We start from the raw sequence: 19,556 nt of genomic DNA, 5'->3' as shown, positions 1-19,556 counted from the left end.
GTGTTCTTCCTATTCAACACCACTCTGACTTACTCAACAGCTGCTTGACCAACACAGGCAACAGCAAAAACAACTTTTCTCTTTCACTCTGTGTCTTTCAGGATCACTTATGTGAGTAAGAAGCTTTCATTACTCATTGGCTAAAGTGTTATTAAAGGGATAATAATTTGGAAATTAGATGATAAAAAGCTGTACCACCACAAAGCTACACAAAGGTTTTATAAGGCAAAACTGTGTCCAAAGACTAATGGTGATAAAGACCTCACCCGTAAAAAACAAAAACAAATAACCACTCATGATGTGAATGCAAATGAATCTACTCTTTATTGCCTATGTATTGAGCTGGTTGCAAATATCAAATCTGGAAGACAGTGACAGAGGGTTCACATTTTGTGCATCCCTCAGGTCACTTTGATGCCTTGTGACATCCTCACTCTTCCTCTTCTATCTTCTTGCCATGCATGTCACGGCTCTTCACTCGGAGCTTGTTGACCTGTGACTCTGCAATGTCAGCCCGCTCCTCGGCCTCCTCCAGCTCGTGCTGGATCTTGCGGAACTTGGACAGGTTCACATTGGACAGCTCCTCCTGTGAGAGCAGAGCCAATCAGGGCTCATGATCACAGGGCAGGGGTTTCACTCCTGCTGCAAGTCAGCCTTGTGGGGCTGCAAATCTCCATTCCCCTCCCACCACTGCTCACACATCAGCCTCACACAGAGCTCCTCATCCTCCCCTTCGCAGGACCCTATGGGGACAAGCTCCACCAGGACTGTGTCACACAGGAGAATCAATTTCATGCTTCAATTTATCATTTCTGTACTTATTCTCACACTACTTGTCTGTATGAATTATGGGGTTAAGAAGACCAGGAAGCCTTCTGCTGCTTATTATTAGCAGAGATTAAGGAACTTGTCAGTCACTGGGTGTGGCCCCTGGTTTGTTTACTCTGGCCTCCTGTGTGAAACAGGCTGCAGATCTTCCCTTAATGAATGTCCCTGACTGCAGAGTGCCCAGAGCTCACTAAGGCCTCATGAAACTACAGCAAAACGGCATGGCCAAAACAGTTGTGTCTCAGGAGTTTCTTTACCCTCCTCCTGGTATTCAGACTCATTCAATGTGTGTTCTCCCCAATGGAATTTTTGCCCTTTCTCCAAGGGATACTTACAGCCTCCTCAGCTTGTCTCTTGTAGGATTTCACTTTCATTTGCAGCTTGTCCACCAGATCCTGCAGCCTCAGCACATTCTTCCTGTCTTCCTCAGACTAAAGCAGTTGGTAAACAGATTAGAGAGTCAATTCTTGATTTTGCATCAGGGGAGGTTAACAATTCCCCTTGGGGATGGTGTGTGCAAAATGTGACTCACTGTGAGAAGGCCCAGTGAGAGCAGGAGAGCTCCTGCCTTACCTGGTAGGTGAGTTCCTTCACCCTGCGCTCGTACTTGCGCACACCCTTCACGGCTTCAGCGCTGCGCTTCTGCTCAGCATCAACCTCCCCTTCCAGCTCCCGCACCTGCAAGGACAAGCCCAGCCCTGCAGCTGCCCTGCCAATGTCTCCCCAAGGAGGGACACGCTCCCTCAGGCACAGCCCCAGCCCTACACACCCTGGCCTCCAGCTTCTGAAGTTGTTTCTTCCCTCCCTTCAGTGCCAGCTGCTCGGCCTCTTCCAGACGGTGCTGCAGGTCCTTCACCGTCTGGTCCAGGTTCTTCTTCATCCTCTCCAGGTGGGCACTGGTGTCCTGCTCCTTCTTCAGCTCTTCTGCCATCATGGCCGCCTGATCAGAACAAAAGTTAAAGCCATTTTGGGGCTGGAGATATTTTGGGCAGAGTATATTCACCATAATCAATGCCAAGAGCACTGAACTCACATCTGTGATGGCCTTCTTGGCCTTCTCCTCAGCATTGCGGGCTTCCTGGATGGTATCCTCCATTTCACTCTGGATCTGGGAAATGTCCGTTTCCAGCTTCTTCTTGGTGTTGATCAGGCTGGTGTTCTGTGCAACAGGAAAGACAAGATTCCTACTGTCAAATCAAATGCCTCCACATCAGGCCTGAAAATGTGGCTATGGTTTAGGAAAGACTTTAGTGCAAGAGACTTCTTTAGCACCACAGCAGTAAACCAGATATTGAGGGCTGGATGGAGGGGACATATTGCAGCACATTTCTTCAAATGTTTACACAGGAATCACTTAAAAGATTAATAACAATTTCAGTCTTTGTTATAACTTGTGAATGGGAAAAATTTTCAACAGCATATTACCTGGCTGTGGAGGAGCTGTGCACGTTCAGTGGCATCCAGAAGCTCCTGCTCAGCCAATTTCCTCGACCGCTCCGTCTGCTCCAGGGCTGCCCGGAGCTCCTCAACTTCAGCCTGCAGCAGGTTTGCTCTGCGCTCCACCATGGCCACCTGCTCCTTCAGGTCATCCTGTGTCCTGAGAGCATCGTCCAGGTGCAGCTGAGTGTCCTGGAAAGGGAGACAAGGGGGATTACCAGGCATCAGTGGGTGCTTGAATGGTAAAAATGTCATGAATCGCATTTCTCTTTTTGTAGCTCTGCTGAACGGACCTTGAGCACAGCCTGGGTGTTCCTCAGGTTCTTCTGTGCCTCTGCAGCCTGGCGGTTGGCATGGCTCAGCTGGATCTCCATTTCATTCAGATCTCCCTCCATCTTCTTCTTCAGCCTCAGGGCTTCATTCCTGCTCCTGATCTCAGCATCCAGGGTGCTCTGCATCGAGTCCACGACTCGTAGGTGGTTTCTCTTCAGCTGGTCAATCTCCTCATCTTTCTCTGCTATCTTCCTATCAATCTCAGACTTCACTTGGTTGAGCTCAAGCTGCAGGCGCAGGATCTTCCCCTCCTCATGTTCCAGGGAGGCCTGCACAATTCAGCACAAAGAATGTTTTACTTTCAAAATAATCTTTCATGCAGTTCCATATGAAAGGAAGGCTTAGATCCTGCTCTCTCTCCAAAGGCCTACACCCATACTCGTGGTGGGGCCATTATTAATTAGCCTTGTTTGTACCTCAGCTTCCTCCAGGGACGCTTGCAGTTCGGATTTCTCTGTCTCAATCTGCTTCTTCACTTTCTCCAGCTCATGAATGGCCTTTCCTCCCTCTGCAATCTGCTCCGTGAGGTCGGAAATCTCCTCTGTGGGCACAAAGATCAATGGCATGGTCAGGCACAGAGCAGAGTGGGAAGGGCTCTGCCCCACCAAGGGGACAGGCATCTCTGCAGACCTGCAGGCACAGAGCCATGAACAATGGTGGGAATGGCTGATAGTGAGAAAGACCAGGGAGGAGCAGAGGGCCAGGGACTTACGCTGCAAGTTCTTGTTCTCCCGCTTCATTGTTTCCAGGTGGTCCAAGGACTCCTCATAGGCATTCTTCATCTTGAACAGCTCCGTGCTCAGAGAGCGCGACTCCTTCTGCGAGGCCTCCAGTTCAGCCTGCGTTTCCTCATACTTCTGCTTCCATTCTGCCAGGATCTGAAGAGAAATGGGGGGTGAGTAGGGCTGTGGCCATCACAGGGCCCTGCTCTGGCCAGGAGTGCTGGTGCTGGAGGCCAAAAGACCTTGTCAAAGTTCTTCTGCTTCTTATCCAGAGCAGCACAGGCAGCATTGGATCTCTCCACATCAATCATCAGGTCCTCCACTTCATTCTGCAGCCTCTGCTTTGTCTTTTCCAGGGAGGCACATTTGGCATTGACAGCCTCAACATGCTCCTCTGCATCCTGCAGGCGCTGGGCCAGCTTCTTCCTGGGAGGCAACAAGCACAGTTGTACATCAGAGCCTGGAAAGATGTCAGTTCTATACTTTCATGAGACGTCAGCTGGTCACTTTAAGGGTTTGAACTGTGCACTTTTCACAGATATGTATGGATCTATACTTTGATTTGTCCTATCACTTTGGAAGGACTAGGCCTCTTTTAGCACTTCTAAAGCCTATGTTTTCTAGTTCCAATCTCTCTTTTTCTCTCTCTCCCTCCTTTTTTTACAACGACAGTATGTACTTGCTTCACTCCCATTCTTATCTTAACCCACCCTCAGAGATTCAAATTTCCCGTGACCATTTTCAGTCTTCTCCCGTAATTTCCCATTCTCCTTCCCCACATACTTGGCCTCCTCGAGCTCCTCCGTGCGCTGAATCGCGTCCGTCTCGTATTTGGTTCTCCACTGGGCCACTTCACCATTTGCTTTGGATAGGGCTCGTTGCAGCTCCCCCTTGGCCTCCTGCTCCTCCTCATATTGTTCCCGGAGCAAGTCACAGTCGTGGCGAGCGGACTGCAGGGCGTGGGCCAGGGCGTTCTTCGCCTGTGGGGACATTGGGTTTCGCAAACTTGAATACTTATCTTTAAATCCCTCTTGACTGTGAACTTGAAAGTGAAATTGAAATGAATTATTAGGCAAATGTATAGCTTGGAGCTGGTGAAGCACTCATTGACATATTCTGGAGCATCAGGAAGCATTTGTGACTCTTGGGACAGTAATCTGCTGTTTGTATATATGTTCACACATGTGTGGCTGAATCCAGTCTTAGAGGATCTTCAGAATCTCATGGAAGAATCTCATGTGGAATAATTCCTCCAGCACATACAGCATTCTGCTTCCTTCCCTCCCTTGTGGTAGACTGAAGGGTTGTGCATTAATACTGTTCCCTTCAGGCTTATGTGTGTTTGGGGAAAGAACACTGAAGCAGTCTAGCGCCAGTCAGTATTCTGCAGATGGTTTTGGGTGTGATGTAGGCTGTGGATGCTAGAGTACTTCCAGACCTTGATTTCTTCCTCTAGATGTCTCTTGAGTTCCTCAATCTGTTGCGTAAATCCTTGCTTGCCCCTAGACAGCTGAGAGATCAGAGCATCTTTCTCCTCCACCTGGCGGGAAAATTCACCTGGAAAAGGAAAGGAAAAAAAGGAAGTAGATTGTTACTCCTAAGACACCTTCTGCTTGTAAAGCCATGTAACCTGTAATGGCCTGGAGAACTTATACCAGCTGCCACTTGTACTCTCAGGGCACAGAGGTCCTGCTGTTGAGCTCTGGGGATGAGGGTGTCTCACCTGACTCTGTCTGCAGACGAGCTCTTTGTGTATTGAGGTCGTTGATCATGCGCTGATTCTGCTCCTCCTTAGTTTTAAGCTCACTCAGCTGATCTTCCAGCGTGCGGCACATCTTCTCCAGGTTGGCCTAGAGAGGAAACACAGGACAGGAAAAGAGATGATGATCTGCACTCTGCCTTATTGTCAGTGTGAAGATTTTGTTTCTGGGAATGAGTGTTGCAGAGGCAGCTTTTGTGCCACACTTTGTCCCTGTGAGCATTTTCTCCTGCAACTCCATACCTTGGCTTTGGAGACAGACTCCATGTTGCTGGCCAAGTCATCAATCTCCATCTTCAGCTCACTCTTCTCCTTCTCCAGCTTCTGCTTCACGCGTTGCAGGTTGTCGATCTGCTCGCCCAGCTCAGCTGTGCTGTCCGCGTGCTTCTTGCGCAGAGCAGAAGCCGTGGCTTCGTGCTGCAGCGTGGCCTCTTCCAGGTCACGGCGCATCTTCTGGAACTCTGCCTCACGCTTCTTGTTCATCTCAATCTGAGCTGCTGTGGCCCCTCCTGCTTCTTCCAGGCGCTCGCTGATCTCCTCCAGCTCCCTGGACAGGTCAGCGCGATGCTTCTCTGCTTTAGCGCGAGAGGTTCGCTCTGCCTCAATCTCCTCCTCCAGCTCCTCAATGCGGGCCTGCAGAACAGCAGGGACCCTTCACAGCCGTGCCCTCCTCCTGCCTGAGCTGAGCCTGAGAAAGGCAGGGCAAAAGGCACAGAGACTTGCCTGCAGCTCCTTGATCTTCTTCTGAAATTGCATGCCCAGGGCTTGTTCATCCTCGATCTTGCTCTGGATCTGGCTGATTTCAAAGTCTTTCCTTTGGGACAAGTGAATCATGTTAGAGTTCAAAGAAACAAGACAAGTGCTGCAGCCCAGCACTCAGGTGCCCCAGAGGCACACTTACTTCTTCAGTTTCTCATCCAGCTGCTGCTTATCATTCTCCAAATCCATGATGCTGTCCTGGGCCAGCTTCAGGTCTCCTTCCAGTTTCCTTTTTGCTCTCTCCAGGTCCATGCGCAGTTTCTTCTCTTGCTCGAGGGACCCTTCCAGCTAAACACAACAAGACCATCAGGGCTCTGCCAGCCAGCTTGGGCTCCATACCTGTCCTCTTCCTGTTCTGTGTCTGTGTGCTTACATCATCCACTTGCTGTTCCAGCTTGGTCTTGGCTTTGGTCAGAGTATTGACTTTGTCTTCCTCTACCTGCAGGTCATCCAGGGTCTGCTGATGCGCCTCTTGGAGGGCTTTCTTCTCCTTTGTCAGCTTGGCAATTGTCTCATCCAGAGCTGCCATCTCCTCTGTCAGGTTTTTCACCTTTGAGAAGAAGGGAGCAAATGTAAATAAAGGAACTAGCTATAGATGTCCTGCAATGGCACACAGCCCATTTTCTGGAGTGTGAGTGACAGGTTCTACCTCATACCTTGTTTTCAGTGGCATGTTTTTCCTTCTCCACCTTGGCCAGTGTTAGCTCAAGGTCATCAATATCTTTCTTCAGCTCTGAACATTCATCCTCCAGCTTCCTCTTCTTGGCTGTCAGCTCAGCATTGATTTCCTCTTCATCCTCTGCCCTTTCTGTCAGCTCCTTAATTTTGGCTTCCAGCTGGATTTTGTTTTTGATGAGCTGGTCGCACCTTTCCTCAGCATCAGCCAAGCTATCTGCTTCCTGGTGGACAGACAGAAATTTGTGGGTTCTGATGTTTTGAACATTCTCTGCTCTGCCTTTTTTAATCACAGAGTAGGTAGGTTTAAAGGTAGCAGCTGAACCTGATCTTCAAGATCAGCAACAGAGGGATCTTGAGTGATGTCTACTGGTAAACCTTGTCATTTGGAATCAATATTTATTCCAAAGATTTTGTGTCTCTTAAATTTGTCTCCCAGGGCAGTTATCTATGACAATGCCTCATATAATAATCACTAATGCAGAACAGAACATTCTAATTCAATTTCTAATTTCAGCATGAGTATGGGCTTGGAACATGTTTTTTTTTTCTCATGGAAATTGTATCTACTCACTTTTTCTTTGGTTGTCTCAACAAAGCCTTTAATTATTTGTTACTTAGAGGCTTTTCAATTTTTGATAACACATTTTTGAGAAAGAAATGTATCACTTTTCTATAGACTACATGGTCAGTAAAGTTCTAGTCTATCAGCTACCTCTGTGGCTTCTTTCCAGGCCACGTCTAGGATCTTCCGTGGTAACTAGCTGATAATTTCATTCAGTGTTAAGAAACTCCCTTTTCCTTTTTGAGTTTTAATGGGAAGTATCCATGTTTCTGAAAATAATCAAGGATTTATTGTATGTAGGAAAAGTAGGTCTTTCTTTGAGTCTCTTTGCAGGACAAGAAGCATTCTGTCAGTATACGATTCTTTTTCCAGGGGAAAATGAACAGTGATACTCACAGCCTGCACTTGGAGCTGCAGGTCATTTTTCTCCTGCACCAGGGCCACCATTTTCTCTTCCAGCTCCTTCCGCTTTGCCTCAGACTTTGCAAGCTCTTCCTTGGTTTTCTCAAACTCTTCCTTCATGTTGGCCATTTCCTTCTCAGACTCTGCACTCTTCAGCAATGGCTTGATCTTGAAGAACAGCTTCATCCATGGCCAGTGTTTGACATTCATGAATGAGCGAACGTTGTACTGGATGCAGAAGATGGACTCTCTGAATTGAAATTTACACAATTATTATATGGATATGGTGTGATTAATTTAAACTTCATCAGTAAAGTTCCATGAAAATCAACTAATTATGAGAAATATCTACCTCCTCTCCACCATTCTCTTATACTCCACTCTCATCAGGAAGCCCCTGCACCTGGCTTGTGTGCGAGTGATGATTTCTGCCAACTTGTCGTCTCTCATCTCCTCCAGGAGTCCCAGCAACCCAGCTTTGAAGAACACCTTGAGAAATTAAATGTTGCACCATGTCATTGTGATGTGGGATAGAACAGAGCACAGAGTCATTCAGATTGCTGAAAGACTTTAATGGCCACGATCAGTATCACCTTGGGCCCTCTCCCATATCCTCTGTCCAAGGCCTTAGGACTTTCCATAATCTCAGCCCTAAGCATTCAGTCCTTGTCTGAGCTATGTGTCATGAGTACTGGTTTCCAATTCAGCCACAGCCTCAGCCACTCCTATGCCTGGTCATGGACACTGGTGAGCTCCACCATGACCTGTTAATTCTAGGTTTGATGTTAGACCAATCTCACTTCTGTGTCTATGTCAATGAATTAATGACTAGGGTCTTGCCTTTTTTACCTACCTATATGTGACCCTGACAAATGTTGAAAAACAAGGTTTTATGGCTTCGACTTAGATCATTCTTATTGTAACAAACTTCACTAATGGTGTGGACTCCCACTTGAGTCTGACTACCATTCCTGGGTCATCCTCACTTGCCTTGATTACAGTGAGACTGGGCACTTGCTGGTAGTAGCCCCTAGTCTGGCAGATCTGTTATGTTATTGTGCTGTGCCTGATTCCCTGACAGAGCCCACTCACGCTGGTTTGGACAAACTTTTAACACAGGTCTTGTTTTTTACCTTGGTGTGACCAAATCTGTACTGGGTATGGTCTACATCAATGGACCCAAGGAGCTTCTCTGAAGCTTTCTTGTTATCCATGAACTGTCCCTCTGGGATTGCACTGGCATTAAGTACTCTGTATCTGTAGGAGAAAGCAGAACATTAAGAAATCTCATTCGTTGAATCCACCACCATAACTTTTCAGACTGTACTATTGAACCAATCTCATGCCTAGAGATATTTCGCCCTCTAAGGAGAGGATATGGGAAATGCTTTTAATAGTAATTCTAAGTACAAAACAATCGTGATCTCAGCACCGCCACATCATCATAAACTGATGGTGAAACATCTACGTGTGTGATCAGTACCAGTTTAAAATAAAAAGTTCAAAGTATATTATAAGAAGATTAGTCTCTTCAGCTTGCTCTGAGTTGGCAGAAAGGTTGAGAGCTCTCACCTCTGTTTGAAGTCAGCATAGAGGACTCTGCTGGGGAACCCTTTCCTGCAGATCCTGATCCCTTCCAGCACGCCGTTACAGCGCAGCTGGTGCAGCACCAGCTCGTGCTCCATGGCACCTGACAAATACCACCATTAGTGACCACCCTGCTGTTTGACACTCAGGAGAAGAGCTTCTGCTGCTCAAGCTTTCCTCCCCTTGGCTTGCCTTACCAGGTGTTTTAGTTTCATTGGGGATGATACAGCGCACAAAATGGGGGTGAGTGCTTCTCAAGTTAGCCATCAGCTTGTTCAAATTCTCCTGTGAGATCATGAAATGAAGTTTACATTATTAAGGGTAAGCAGTAGAATCTTAACAGTGGATGTAACAAACTGATGTTTCAGGATGCAGACCTGTCTTCTCCAAAACAACTTGCAGAACTCCCAAAAGAAAAATTGGAAGCTGAAGGGTCCCAAATTTTGGTTTTGAAGTTATTTTATAGAATAATGGTTAGCATTACTTTTCCTTGACCTCCTCATCCAAATACAGGGCTATCATCTCACAGTTTTCCTTTGAGCTGGTAATTCTTGTGGTATAGTGTTGGGGATATTAAATAAATGACACGCTCCTGATCGAGCATGACTAGCATCTGATTTTTCAGCTAAGTAAGTTGTTTCTAAATGGAGGGGATAGTCCATATAAAATGACTCTTTAATAGTATTCAGTCTCAGCCTTAGAAGACAACTGAAAACTGACCTCAGAAGCCATAAATTTGATATAATTTAACCTTTGATCTTTTTCCGCATTGAAATCTAGTCATTGTCTTAAAATCCTATAATGTTGGAGTAATTTCTTTTTGCTTTTTATGTTTGATCTATTATTTTCAAATTTTACTATGAGTCAGTACTGAAAATCTGCCTAATTACATAAAAAAAGTCTAGGAAATATATCTGAATGCTATCGAGATGATTTTAGGAAGTTAGCTGTTAAGTTACTCACTCCCATCTAAGTAGGTGAACTTTAGATATCTTTGTGGAATATTCAAAGATGGCATTAAAAAAGGAATATTGTGTAAGTTACAAGGATGGAAAGGGAAGGGTTTTAAAGGATGACAAGAGTTATATCCAAAATGGAAACAGACCTTTCAGATTCAGAATAAAATGCTTTCTATCTTTTAAGGAGATATTAAATATTCTAATTACCCTGAAAAGGGCTGAGACAGTCTGGAAAGAAGAACCCTTCTTCTTGCCTCCCTTCTTGCCACCACCACCAGCATCTGAAAATAAAAGAAAATAAAAAAGTTTTATAATATGGACAAGATATATTGGATGCTGCAAAACACAAAGCCACTTTACATTTCTAGTGTTTACAGCTTTAATTCTAAAAAAAATTTGTCCTACAATAAAAATACAATTTTGACAAAAAAACTGACCTGCATCAGCTCCACCATAGCTGGCAAAGAGTAAAGCCAGGGTCTTCACAGATGATTTCTGGTACAGCCCAATGACAGTTTCATTCAGAGGGTCCTTGTTCTTCTCCAGCCACCCAGAGATGTTGTAGTCCACTGTGCCAGCATAGTGCACCAGGGAGAAGTGGGCCTCAGCCTTGCCTTTGCCTGGCTTGGGCTTCTGGAAGTTGTTGGACTTGCCCAGGTGCTGGTCATAGAGCTTGTTCTTGAAAGAGGTGTCAGTTGCCTTAGGGAACATGCACTCCTCTTCCAGGATGGAGAAGATGCCCATGGGCTGGGAGAAATCACAAGAAGTTACAAGGGAAGGTTAATGGAAATGTTCAACGTCGCATTAGATGGGATGTTCTTCTGCCTGGTCTAGTGGAAGGAGTCCCCCACCATGGTAGGGGATTGGAACAAAATGTTCTTTATGGTCCCTTCCTACCCAAAACGTTCTGTGACTCTATGACAATGACAAGAAACCAGTGCTATGAACATCAAAGTCTGGTTGTACTATTGGCAGCGTCTCATCCTGGATGAAAGCCTGGGTTTACCACGAGTTATTCTCAGTCAAGGAGTTAATTTCTGCCATCTCTTGCCTCCCTGCAGCCTATCTTCATGGAACTGGTAGGAATGTCTATCCAGTTCACATGAGAATCAATTGTAGAATTGGGGAAGCAATGATAAAGAGAAAATATGGGGAAAAGCAGCTTCCAGGGGCTCTGTAGATTGGGGAGGTCAGGTGATATGATATTTGTTTCTCAAATTTGTCTGTAGACTTTGGATTTGAGCCTTTGGAGAAGGAAGGAGACTGAATCCAGTTTGTTTTACAAGTCTTTTGCTGGAAGTCCAGGATACTTTTCCATGCTTGAAGACTAGACGAGGAAGATTGATGACACACATGTGCATTTCCCCATTTCTCTTTCCCAGGCTAAAATAAAATACAGTACAAAAGTACTTTCCTTAACCAATGGTATGTATCTGGCTGTGAGTTCCATCTGAGCTGACCGTGCCTCAGAAACATCACAGAATTCCAACAGCCATCATATCATGCAAGGGAAAGGTACCTTCTCAATGAGCTCAATGCAGGCAGCCAGGTCCATGCCAAAGTCAATGAACTCCCATTCAATGCCCTCCTTCTTGTACTCCTCCTGCTCCAGCACGAACATGTGGTGGTTGAAGAACTGTTGCAGTTTCTCATTGGTGAAGTTGATGCACAGCTGCTCAAAGCTGTTGAACTGCCCAAAGCAAGGAAAGGTGCACAGGTTCTCAAGGTGTGCCAAAACACGCAGGCCTTTGCTGCCATTCTCCTAAGGCTGTTTGAAGTTGAAATACCGCTCCCGACCCTACTATACCACTATGTGTTTCTACTCTAACACTCACTGTCCTTGAAGGACACTTTCATTATTACTTTGCAAATCAAGCCAAAAGTGTCAATTCTTTTTCACTGTGGTACTCAGCTGCAAGTCTTTGGTAAGCTCAGTAGCCCCATGGTGTCAGTTCTCCGAGCTGCTGGATGGTAGAAACCTCCCGAGTCTCCCACCCAAGAATTTCCCAGGTCTCAGAAGAAAAATCTGGGGGGTTGTGTTCTGACACAGAAGTCCTTGCATCATCACTGCATTCACAGAACAGGAAACACACTGTGAACTTGCCAGACCACTGCCTCTACAAGAGCATCCACCCTTTGGCTCATAGCTGTGTGAGCCTTAGTGCTCTCTGTGTGTTCCTGTGTCCTCCTGAGCCCTCCTTGCCCATTGCTTGACTGTGGTGTCAAACCCTTGCTCCTTACATCAAAGATCTCAAAGCCAGCAATGTCCAGGACACCAATGAAGTACTGCCTGGGCTGCTTCGTGTCCAGCTGTTGGTTGATACGAACAACCATCCACAGGAACATCTTCTCAAACATTGCCTTGGCCAGGGCACCCACTGAATTGTTCACCTACAGCAGAGGAGACAGGATTGGAATTACCTCTGAGGGGCAAAGAAAAATGTGACATGGTCCTTCCAGCTGTGCATTTTTGACTGTCAGATGTTACCTGTGTCACGTTTTGACCTTTGGTCACGTATTCATTCCCAACCTTGACTCGGGGGTAACACAAGGCCTTGAGAAATTCAGCTGAGTTGAGGCCCGTTAGGTAGGCAGCCTTGTCAGCCACTAGAGGTGGGGAGAGAGAGAAAAGCCTTTGTTCATGGACCATCTCTGTACTTCATGTGTTGTGAACAACTTTGCTGTTCATGTTCTAGGAATGGAAGAGGATTTGTCTCATTCCATATTGAAGGCCTGTGAAGCAATGCAAATTCTGGACACTACTGATGGTGGTCTTTGAAGGCAAGAACAAGTATGGCTTGGATAGGAAGAGCCTGAACCTGGAATTTCCCAGAAGAACAACCAAAAGCCACTAGCAGGACATAAGGCAAGGCATATTCTCTTTCTGTGGGAAGGGGATTTGTGGGTAGCACAGCTTGCAGGAGTTATTTCTTAGAAAAAACAATTGCCCATCAGTGTCTATTAGTGCTTGGATGTTTTCAAGAGAGAGAGAGATATCCTGTGTTGAAATTGAAGTTTCTGCTTTCAGGCAGCATGATTCTGGGGAGCCACCATTGAATAAAATAATGGGACTTCCATGACTAGGAAAGTACCTCTGCAGTTAGAGGGAGCAGGGGCAAAAAAGAAATTCTCTCTGTGGTATGTGGGGACTCAGGCCACTGCAGTGTGTCTCTGGAGGCTAACATATCACCTCTGGAGGCAGAGAAGGGCACAAATCAGCCCCTGGATTTGCTGGTACCTTCTGTGCCATCAGGCTCTGCCTGCTCCTCTCGTTGCTTCTGCTTGAACTTCAGGTTCCCATAGTGCATGACAGCCCCTGTCAGCTTGTAGATGGCCGTTTTCTCATCTGCACTGAAACCCAGGATGTCAATGGCACTCTGCAGTCAAAATAATGAATTCAAAGATGTGTCCTTAGTGGGTCAGAGATGTAACCCTCAAGACGTGCTCTCTAGGTACCTTGTTGCTGTGTTACTTACATCTGTAGCCATCAGCTCCTCCTGGTCATCAATGCTGGGCACAGTGACCTCCCCTTGACTCACATAGTGGAAATCGTAGGGGTTGGTGGTAATGAGGAGCATGTCTGCAAATAGGAAAAGGCAAAGCATAGGTTTACTTTTGCCAACAGGTAAGAGAGGGAGCTGTTCCTAAGTGATCAACCCCAAAAAGTCATAATGCTTTTTCCTACCAATTAGCTCCGGCTTCTTGTTGGACATGATCTGATAAAAGATGTGGTAGCTCCTTTCCGCCTTGAGCTGGAAAGTGACTCTGGACTTCTCCAGCAGATCTGGCAAGGATGGTAGAAAGAGTTAGACACTTGTGGGAATGTACATGGAGATGGGAATTTGGGAAGGGATGGGAGCAGTCCAGGAGAATCTCTTACAAGTTTCAATGTCAGCAGAAGCCAGTTTGCCTGTGGCACCAAAATGGATTCTGATGAATTTGCCCTGTGAAGCAGAAGCAGCAGCAGGTCAGCCTGGATGTGTTCTGCTGATGTCTCCTTTGCATGAAGAACTCTTCAGGCATCAAGTGTGTTGCCATAGGGTGGGAGATTTTATGCAAAGCAAGAACTCACAAAGCGTGAAGAGTTGTCGTTCCTCACGGTCTTGGCGTTTCCAAAGGCCTCCAGCAGTGGGTTGGCACTGATGATTTGATCCTCAAGTGTCCCCTAGAACAGATGTCTTCCTGTCATCATGTAGTTCACGAGGAAATTGGGTAGGTGTATGTTTCTATCCCTGGGACCTCACCTGCATTTTGCCTGAGGTCTGCTCCTCCTTTTTCTTGTCTCCACTGGCTGCAATTGTTGCAAAGTACTGGATGACACGCTTGGTGTTCACAGTCTTCCCGGCCCCGGATTCTCCGCTGCCAAAGCCAAGAGAGAAGCAGAGGGTGCGTGGTCAGGCAGGAGGGGCCCTGGCACCGGGCAGCCCCGCAGGGACCCGCGCAGGGGGGTACCTACGTGATCAGGATGGACTGGTTCTCCCGATCTGTGAACAGGGCAGAAAATAAATTATTATTATTATTATGTGTCATGAATATCCATTGATAAAATTGTTCCTGTGGCTTTTAGTAGGTGCACTAGCACTGGGCATCTATTTCCATTAATAAACCTTTCTACCTTCACCCTTACTTCCTTTTCTAAGATTTAATGTTCCTAGATCCAGTTGGGAAATTGGTGTCATGACCCTGAGGTGATGCTAAGTATAGCACACTTGCACTTCTTATTCTGGCTATTCCCTTCGTGTCATACTATTCATTTTGTTGGTAGAAATTATTCCAACTAATGATCAATTTTGTAGAGTTACTGATTAAATTGTCTATCAGCAAGCTGAATTGAACTGGAGCATGTGCATCTCATAAACTTTATTACATAGGAGCAACCATTCCTGATCAATCAATAAGTCTCCTGAATGGTTTTTATGTTGTTGGCCAATTGATTATTGCCTAAAGAAAATCAAAGTAACATTATAAATATGTAGTAACCTTTACTGGAGTAGTCTGCCATAATCTAGAATATTCAAATTTTGGTACTTACATAAATAGATTCAGTATTTCTCTTTGCTATATCTTCAGCTGAGTTTGCTTTCCACAATTTTGTTTGGTTGTTTTTTAACCTATGCTCCCATTGTGACTCCATTGACAAAACCTTTGCACTATTAAAACTGGAAAATCTCCAGGAAGAGATTAATCAATTAGGGAACTAACTTTTAGTGGAGCAGTCTGGGTTTGCACTCACAAAGTTTCTGCATTATGAAGGTGTCAGCAAGGGTAAATATATTACACTTTTGATCCTGAGAAGACACACTACTCAAACATCAATTTAATATTGTTTGTTTTCATTGAATTCTCTTCCAATTACCTTTCTTAACACTCTGAATGCTACAGATTTAAATACAGTAACTGGGGACAAAAGATGGAAGAAGATTTCTTTTAACAAATTAAAATACATGTTATTATACTGTTATCTATATTTCTGACCAATCTGCTCTTTCCTAAAATCCTGGATATTTAGACAGTGCTAGAAACATTGTCACTACCCTTCTTTGGTGTTTCTTTCCTTTATAATAATGAATGAAAAAGAAGAAATTGATTGAGACAGAGGAAGGAAGTTATCATTTTTCTGAGCAGGTTTCGCTGCAATTTCTGACTGAGACTGCTTCCAGAGGTTTTGTAAAGCTACCATAGAAAACATTGGCTCCAATGTTTAATGTACTTTCCATTTACAGACAGCGTTATTTACAGAAATTCACCCTAGTGATTTTCAGTCCTGCATAGCAAATCATTCAAAGAACAATCCTTTCATATGAGAAAAAGCAGAGCTTTAAAATATATCCAAATTTCTTGAATGGAAAATCTGACAATATTTTCAATGTTAAATCATATCCTCCCAAATACAGTGGACATGAAAATTTAACATTGATTTCTATAAGCTTTATCTAAATTATGATGTTCAGTAAAAAATCTATTTACAGAGATGACAGAACATCCACATTGCCAGCAACATTAAACAAAACTATTGTACAGTGAAAAGACTTTTTTTTCTCCTTTGTGAGTATTTACAGCCAAGTGATTTTAAAGAAAATCATGAAACTCACCAGTCAGCATGAACTGATAGGCATTGTCAGAGATGGAGAAGATGTGTGGAGGGGCCTCCTGGCGCTTCTTGCCTCGGTAGGCCAACACCACCTCGGGGTTGTACACCGGCAGCCACTTGTAGGGGTTGACAGTGACGCAGAAGAGACCCGAGTAGGTCTGCAAGGAAGGGACACAGCACGTTGCCTTGCCCTGAGCCTGGCCCAGCAGCTCCTGAGGCTGCCCAGAGGAAGCTGCTGCTGCCACTTACGTAGATCATCCAGGCTGCGTAACGCTCTTTGAGGTTGTACAGCACAGCGGGTTCGTGCAGGTGGGTCATCATGGCCATGTCCTCGATTTTGTCATACTTGGGAGGGTTCATGGAGAAGATTTGATCTTCTTTCACAGTCAGGGTCTGCCACAGAATAGAGAGATGTATGTATGTCAGCTAAGAACCTAGAGTGGGAATTAAATTTTATTTGTGCATTTTGCATTTATTTACCTCTCCACCTTCAGACTTGACAGTGACCTTCCCTGCATCCTTACTCTCGATCTTCCCCTTCACATAGGACTCCTTTGGATGTACCACAAAGACACAGGTCTTGGCATCAAAAGGTTTGTTCTGGGCCTCAATTCTCTCCTTCTCCGATTTTCGGAGGTAAGGAGCCGCCTCGCCAAAGGCAGCCATGTCAGCGTCTGGAGCCGACATCGTTGCACGTCTTCAGGAGCCGCAGGCTGCAGGGTCCTCTGTGGGCTACAAGATATGTTGTATCAGTGAATGAACATCTTTATGTGAAAGAAAGGAGATCTCTTGCATTTTGATATTTTGAAATTTTAAAGTAGATATAAGCAAGTCAAAAGTTGGATTTAAACTTCCCAGTCTTGGCTGAGAATACTTACATAGCTCTCTAAAATTAATCCTTAGACATCCAGCTATGAGTCCATGTACAGAACAACAGTTAAGTGTAGAGTATGTTGTGAAGTTTAGCAGTATTATTTCCACTTTGTAACTCTAGCAAATTTGGCTGTTCCCATAACAGACTCTCTGTTTTTGTGGGTTTTTTTAATGCTACTAAAAGTCTCTGAAATAGTTCTTTTTTTCTGATGGCAAGTAGTGGCTTTCTAAAAATTACTTGCTATGGATAATTCATCTTGAATTATCACAGATAAAAATGTGACTATTGTCTGTTATCCTTTCCACAAATCTTAAACTCTTGGATTTTATCCTGTTCCTGAAAAGTTGTTAAATTTTGTTATTTATTTTGGTGGCAGAGGTCACTGCTACTTGAAAATATAAAAACTCATTTTTTGTTGCAGAGATACTCAGATACTCTAATATATAATTTGAAGGAAAACATGCTGCCTTCAAACCTACAATAGTTACTGCTTGTAGAGTTAGTCCATGACAGAAGTGGATATCCAAGTCTTGTGGGAAGTTAAATGGAATAAAAAGGTATATGTTTTGCCCAGCAGTTCACAGGAGCCAAACACTTACCTCGAAATTTTCTGTCAAGACTGGGCACAGCACTCCAAAGAGACTTTTATAGACTCTGGTATGCAGATGCTTTGGATGTTTCCTTTTCCTTCTGTCAAAATATATTTTGGCAAACCATCTTTGGGAAAATATTGTCTGGCAAACTTAACTAATGGCATAATTGTCATTTGACCTGATATATTTAGAAATGTTTTGCATCTTACCATTCCTGTGGATACATTTCCTATAAATAGCCTGACAGGGCTATTAATATTGGAATCTGGACTAGTCAAGGCACTTAAAGAACTTGGGTGTATGATTTATTGGTTCTTCTATGATCTTTACAGGTAACCTAATCTTTGATCCAGATGGGATTCTTTGACATTTCTGTACTTTTGCAGATGTAAAAGGGAAATAATGTAATATATCTTGTACATGTGGTCCTATGAACATAGAGCTTGCCTTTACATCATTAGAAAAGGCAGCTCTACAAAAGATAAATTATTGTTAAAACTCTTTCAGTGATCATTATATATTATAATAAAAAGGGGAAAACTAGACATGTAGTGGTCCAGGAATATCAGATAGAGAAGAATCCAACAGACAGCAAGGTCAAATATGGTTTCAAGTTTGGACGTGTAGTTTGTGCCTTCAGTGTGAAATGTGACTCCTTAGCTATAAAAGCAATTGAGAATGTACCTGAATAAACCCTCACTTGGTATTTTGCAGAAATCAAAAAATTCAAAATGTGCATACTAGAGGAATGTTCATTATTGCAATAGTCAGTCATAAGTGATATAATTCTTCGTAGTTTCAAACAAAAAAAAATTATTCATATTATCTCACACCTGAAAAAAAATTATACAGTTTTTTGCAAGTACTTTCAGATTGTGAAAACGTTGATGCTTCTGTTACAGAGCTGATAGAGAAGAAATTTATAACAAGCACATTTATTAATAGGAAAATTATTCCTTTTTTTTCTGTTTCTCAAAATTTATTTAAGATTTTCTAAGGGTTAAGAGAGCCTAAGAGGCAAAAGTAACCTAGACCAGGAAATAGTTTTAACCCCCAGTAGACATGCAGTCAATAACTATACAGTAATATTTCTTGTTTCATCTCACACAAACATGAAGTGCTAACATGTCTTAAAGAGCTCAGGCCTGTGTTGCTAATATTTATGTGCTTATTGTCAATGTATATACCAAGCAATGCTCTCAACCAAGTCACGCCTTCACTACCTACAACTCAAAAAAAACCTCAACCCTTCTGCCCAAACACAACTCTACCCACATTCACACACACAGCATTGGTCTGGGATCCTCTGCACTCTGACACATCCTCAGTCCAGCACTCCCAAATCACAAATATCTTACACTCTTACATATTCATACAGCTCCAACAACAAGAGCTCTCAACACAGTGCTGCCTGGTTTGGAGCAGCATTGCTGTAGGCAATACTCTGAGAAAGGGAGAATTCGCCAGTAGTTCTGGAGAATCAGTGGTCAAGTTCTAGGAAAAAGGGCACTGTCACTTGAGCTGCTTTGAACAGCATCAGTTCTGAGCATGCTCTGCTCCTGGTCATGGGCATTTTGATTATTAAAAGAGCTCAGTGGGTAAAGCTCAATGAAGTGCAGAGAGCAAGGTCACTAAATCTGATGCAAGATATTCAACAATAAGCACTGTCATGAAAAGCTTATTCCAAAGATGATCATGCAACTTTCTGGAGTTCCAAACCAGAGCTCAGCCCTGGGCTCCCTGTGCAGGGCAGGGGGAAGCTGGTGGAAACACCCTCTGCCCTGAACAGGACAAGCTCTCTAAAATAGAAACAGCCTATATAGGACTGTGAGTGCAGGGGGGCATCAGAATCCTGTGTCTGCACAATCTCTGACTTCCATGGACATACAGAACTGAGAGGACAAATCAGAGAATGGCTTGGGTTGGAAGAAACCTTAAAACAATCCTCTAGTGCAACACAACTGCTGTGGGT

At 44.3% G+C, this 19,556-nt stretch overlaps 1 protein-coding gene across 1 annotated transcript; it reads right to left on the bottom strand.

The window, feature by feature from the left end:
• Window positions 1-301: 301 nt before the first annotated feature.
• Window positions 302-17,602, bottom strand: LOC132081804 (myosin heavy chain, skeletal muscle, adult). The gene is made up of 39 exons (XM_059485724.1): window positions 17,591-17,602; window positions 16,598-16,849; window positions 16,367-16,510; window positions 16,119-16,275; window positions 14,483-14,510; window positions 14,271-14,385; window positions 14,099-14,191; window positions 13,907-13,970; window positions 13,712-13,810; window positions 13,503-13,606; window positions 13,265-13,403; window positions 12,515-12,633; window positions 12,268-12,417; window positions 11,546-11,716; window positions 10,464-10,773; window positions 10,234-10,307; window positions 9,265-9,352; window positions 9,053-9,170; window positions 8,614-8,737; window positions 7,833-7,969; window positions 7,475-7,730; window positions 6,495-6,737; window positions 6,212-6,388; window positions 5,981-6,126; window positions 5,803-5,893; window positions 5,323-5,712; window positions 5,044-5,170; window positions 4,759-4,877; window positions 4,104-4,300; window positions 3,563-3,746; window positions 3,311-3,476; window positions 3,015-3,139; window positions 2,559-2,867; window positions 2,254-2,457; window positions 1,862-1,987; window positions 1,598-1,768; window positions 1,402-1,506; window positions 1,164-1,259; window positions 302-586 (listed from the first exon to the last, which is right to left on the bottom strand). Exons 2-39 carry the CDS (start codon window positions 16,802-16,804, stop codon window positions 431-433), a joined length of 5,829 nt encoding a protein of 1,942 aa, XP_059341707.1. The 5' UTR covers window positions 16,805-16,849; window positions 17,591-17,602; the 3' UTR covers window positions 302-430.
• Window positions 17,603-19,556: the final 1,954 nt, after the last annotated feature.

Source organism: Ammospiza nelsoni, chromosome 19 (assembly GCF_027579445.1).
Source record: "Ammospiza nelsoni isolate bAmmNel1 chromosome 19, bAmmNel1.pri, whole genome shotgun sequence".
Lineage (NCBI taxonomy): Eukaryota > Metazoa > Chordata > Aves > Passeriformes > Passerellidae > Ammospiza > Ammospiza nelsoni.
The sequence above is the reverse complement of the archived record's forward strand: the minus strand, read 5'-3'. Positions and strand labels throughout refer to the sequence as shown.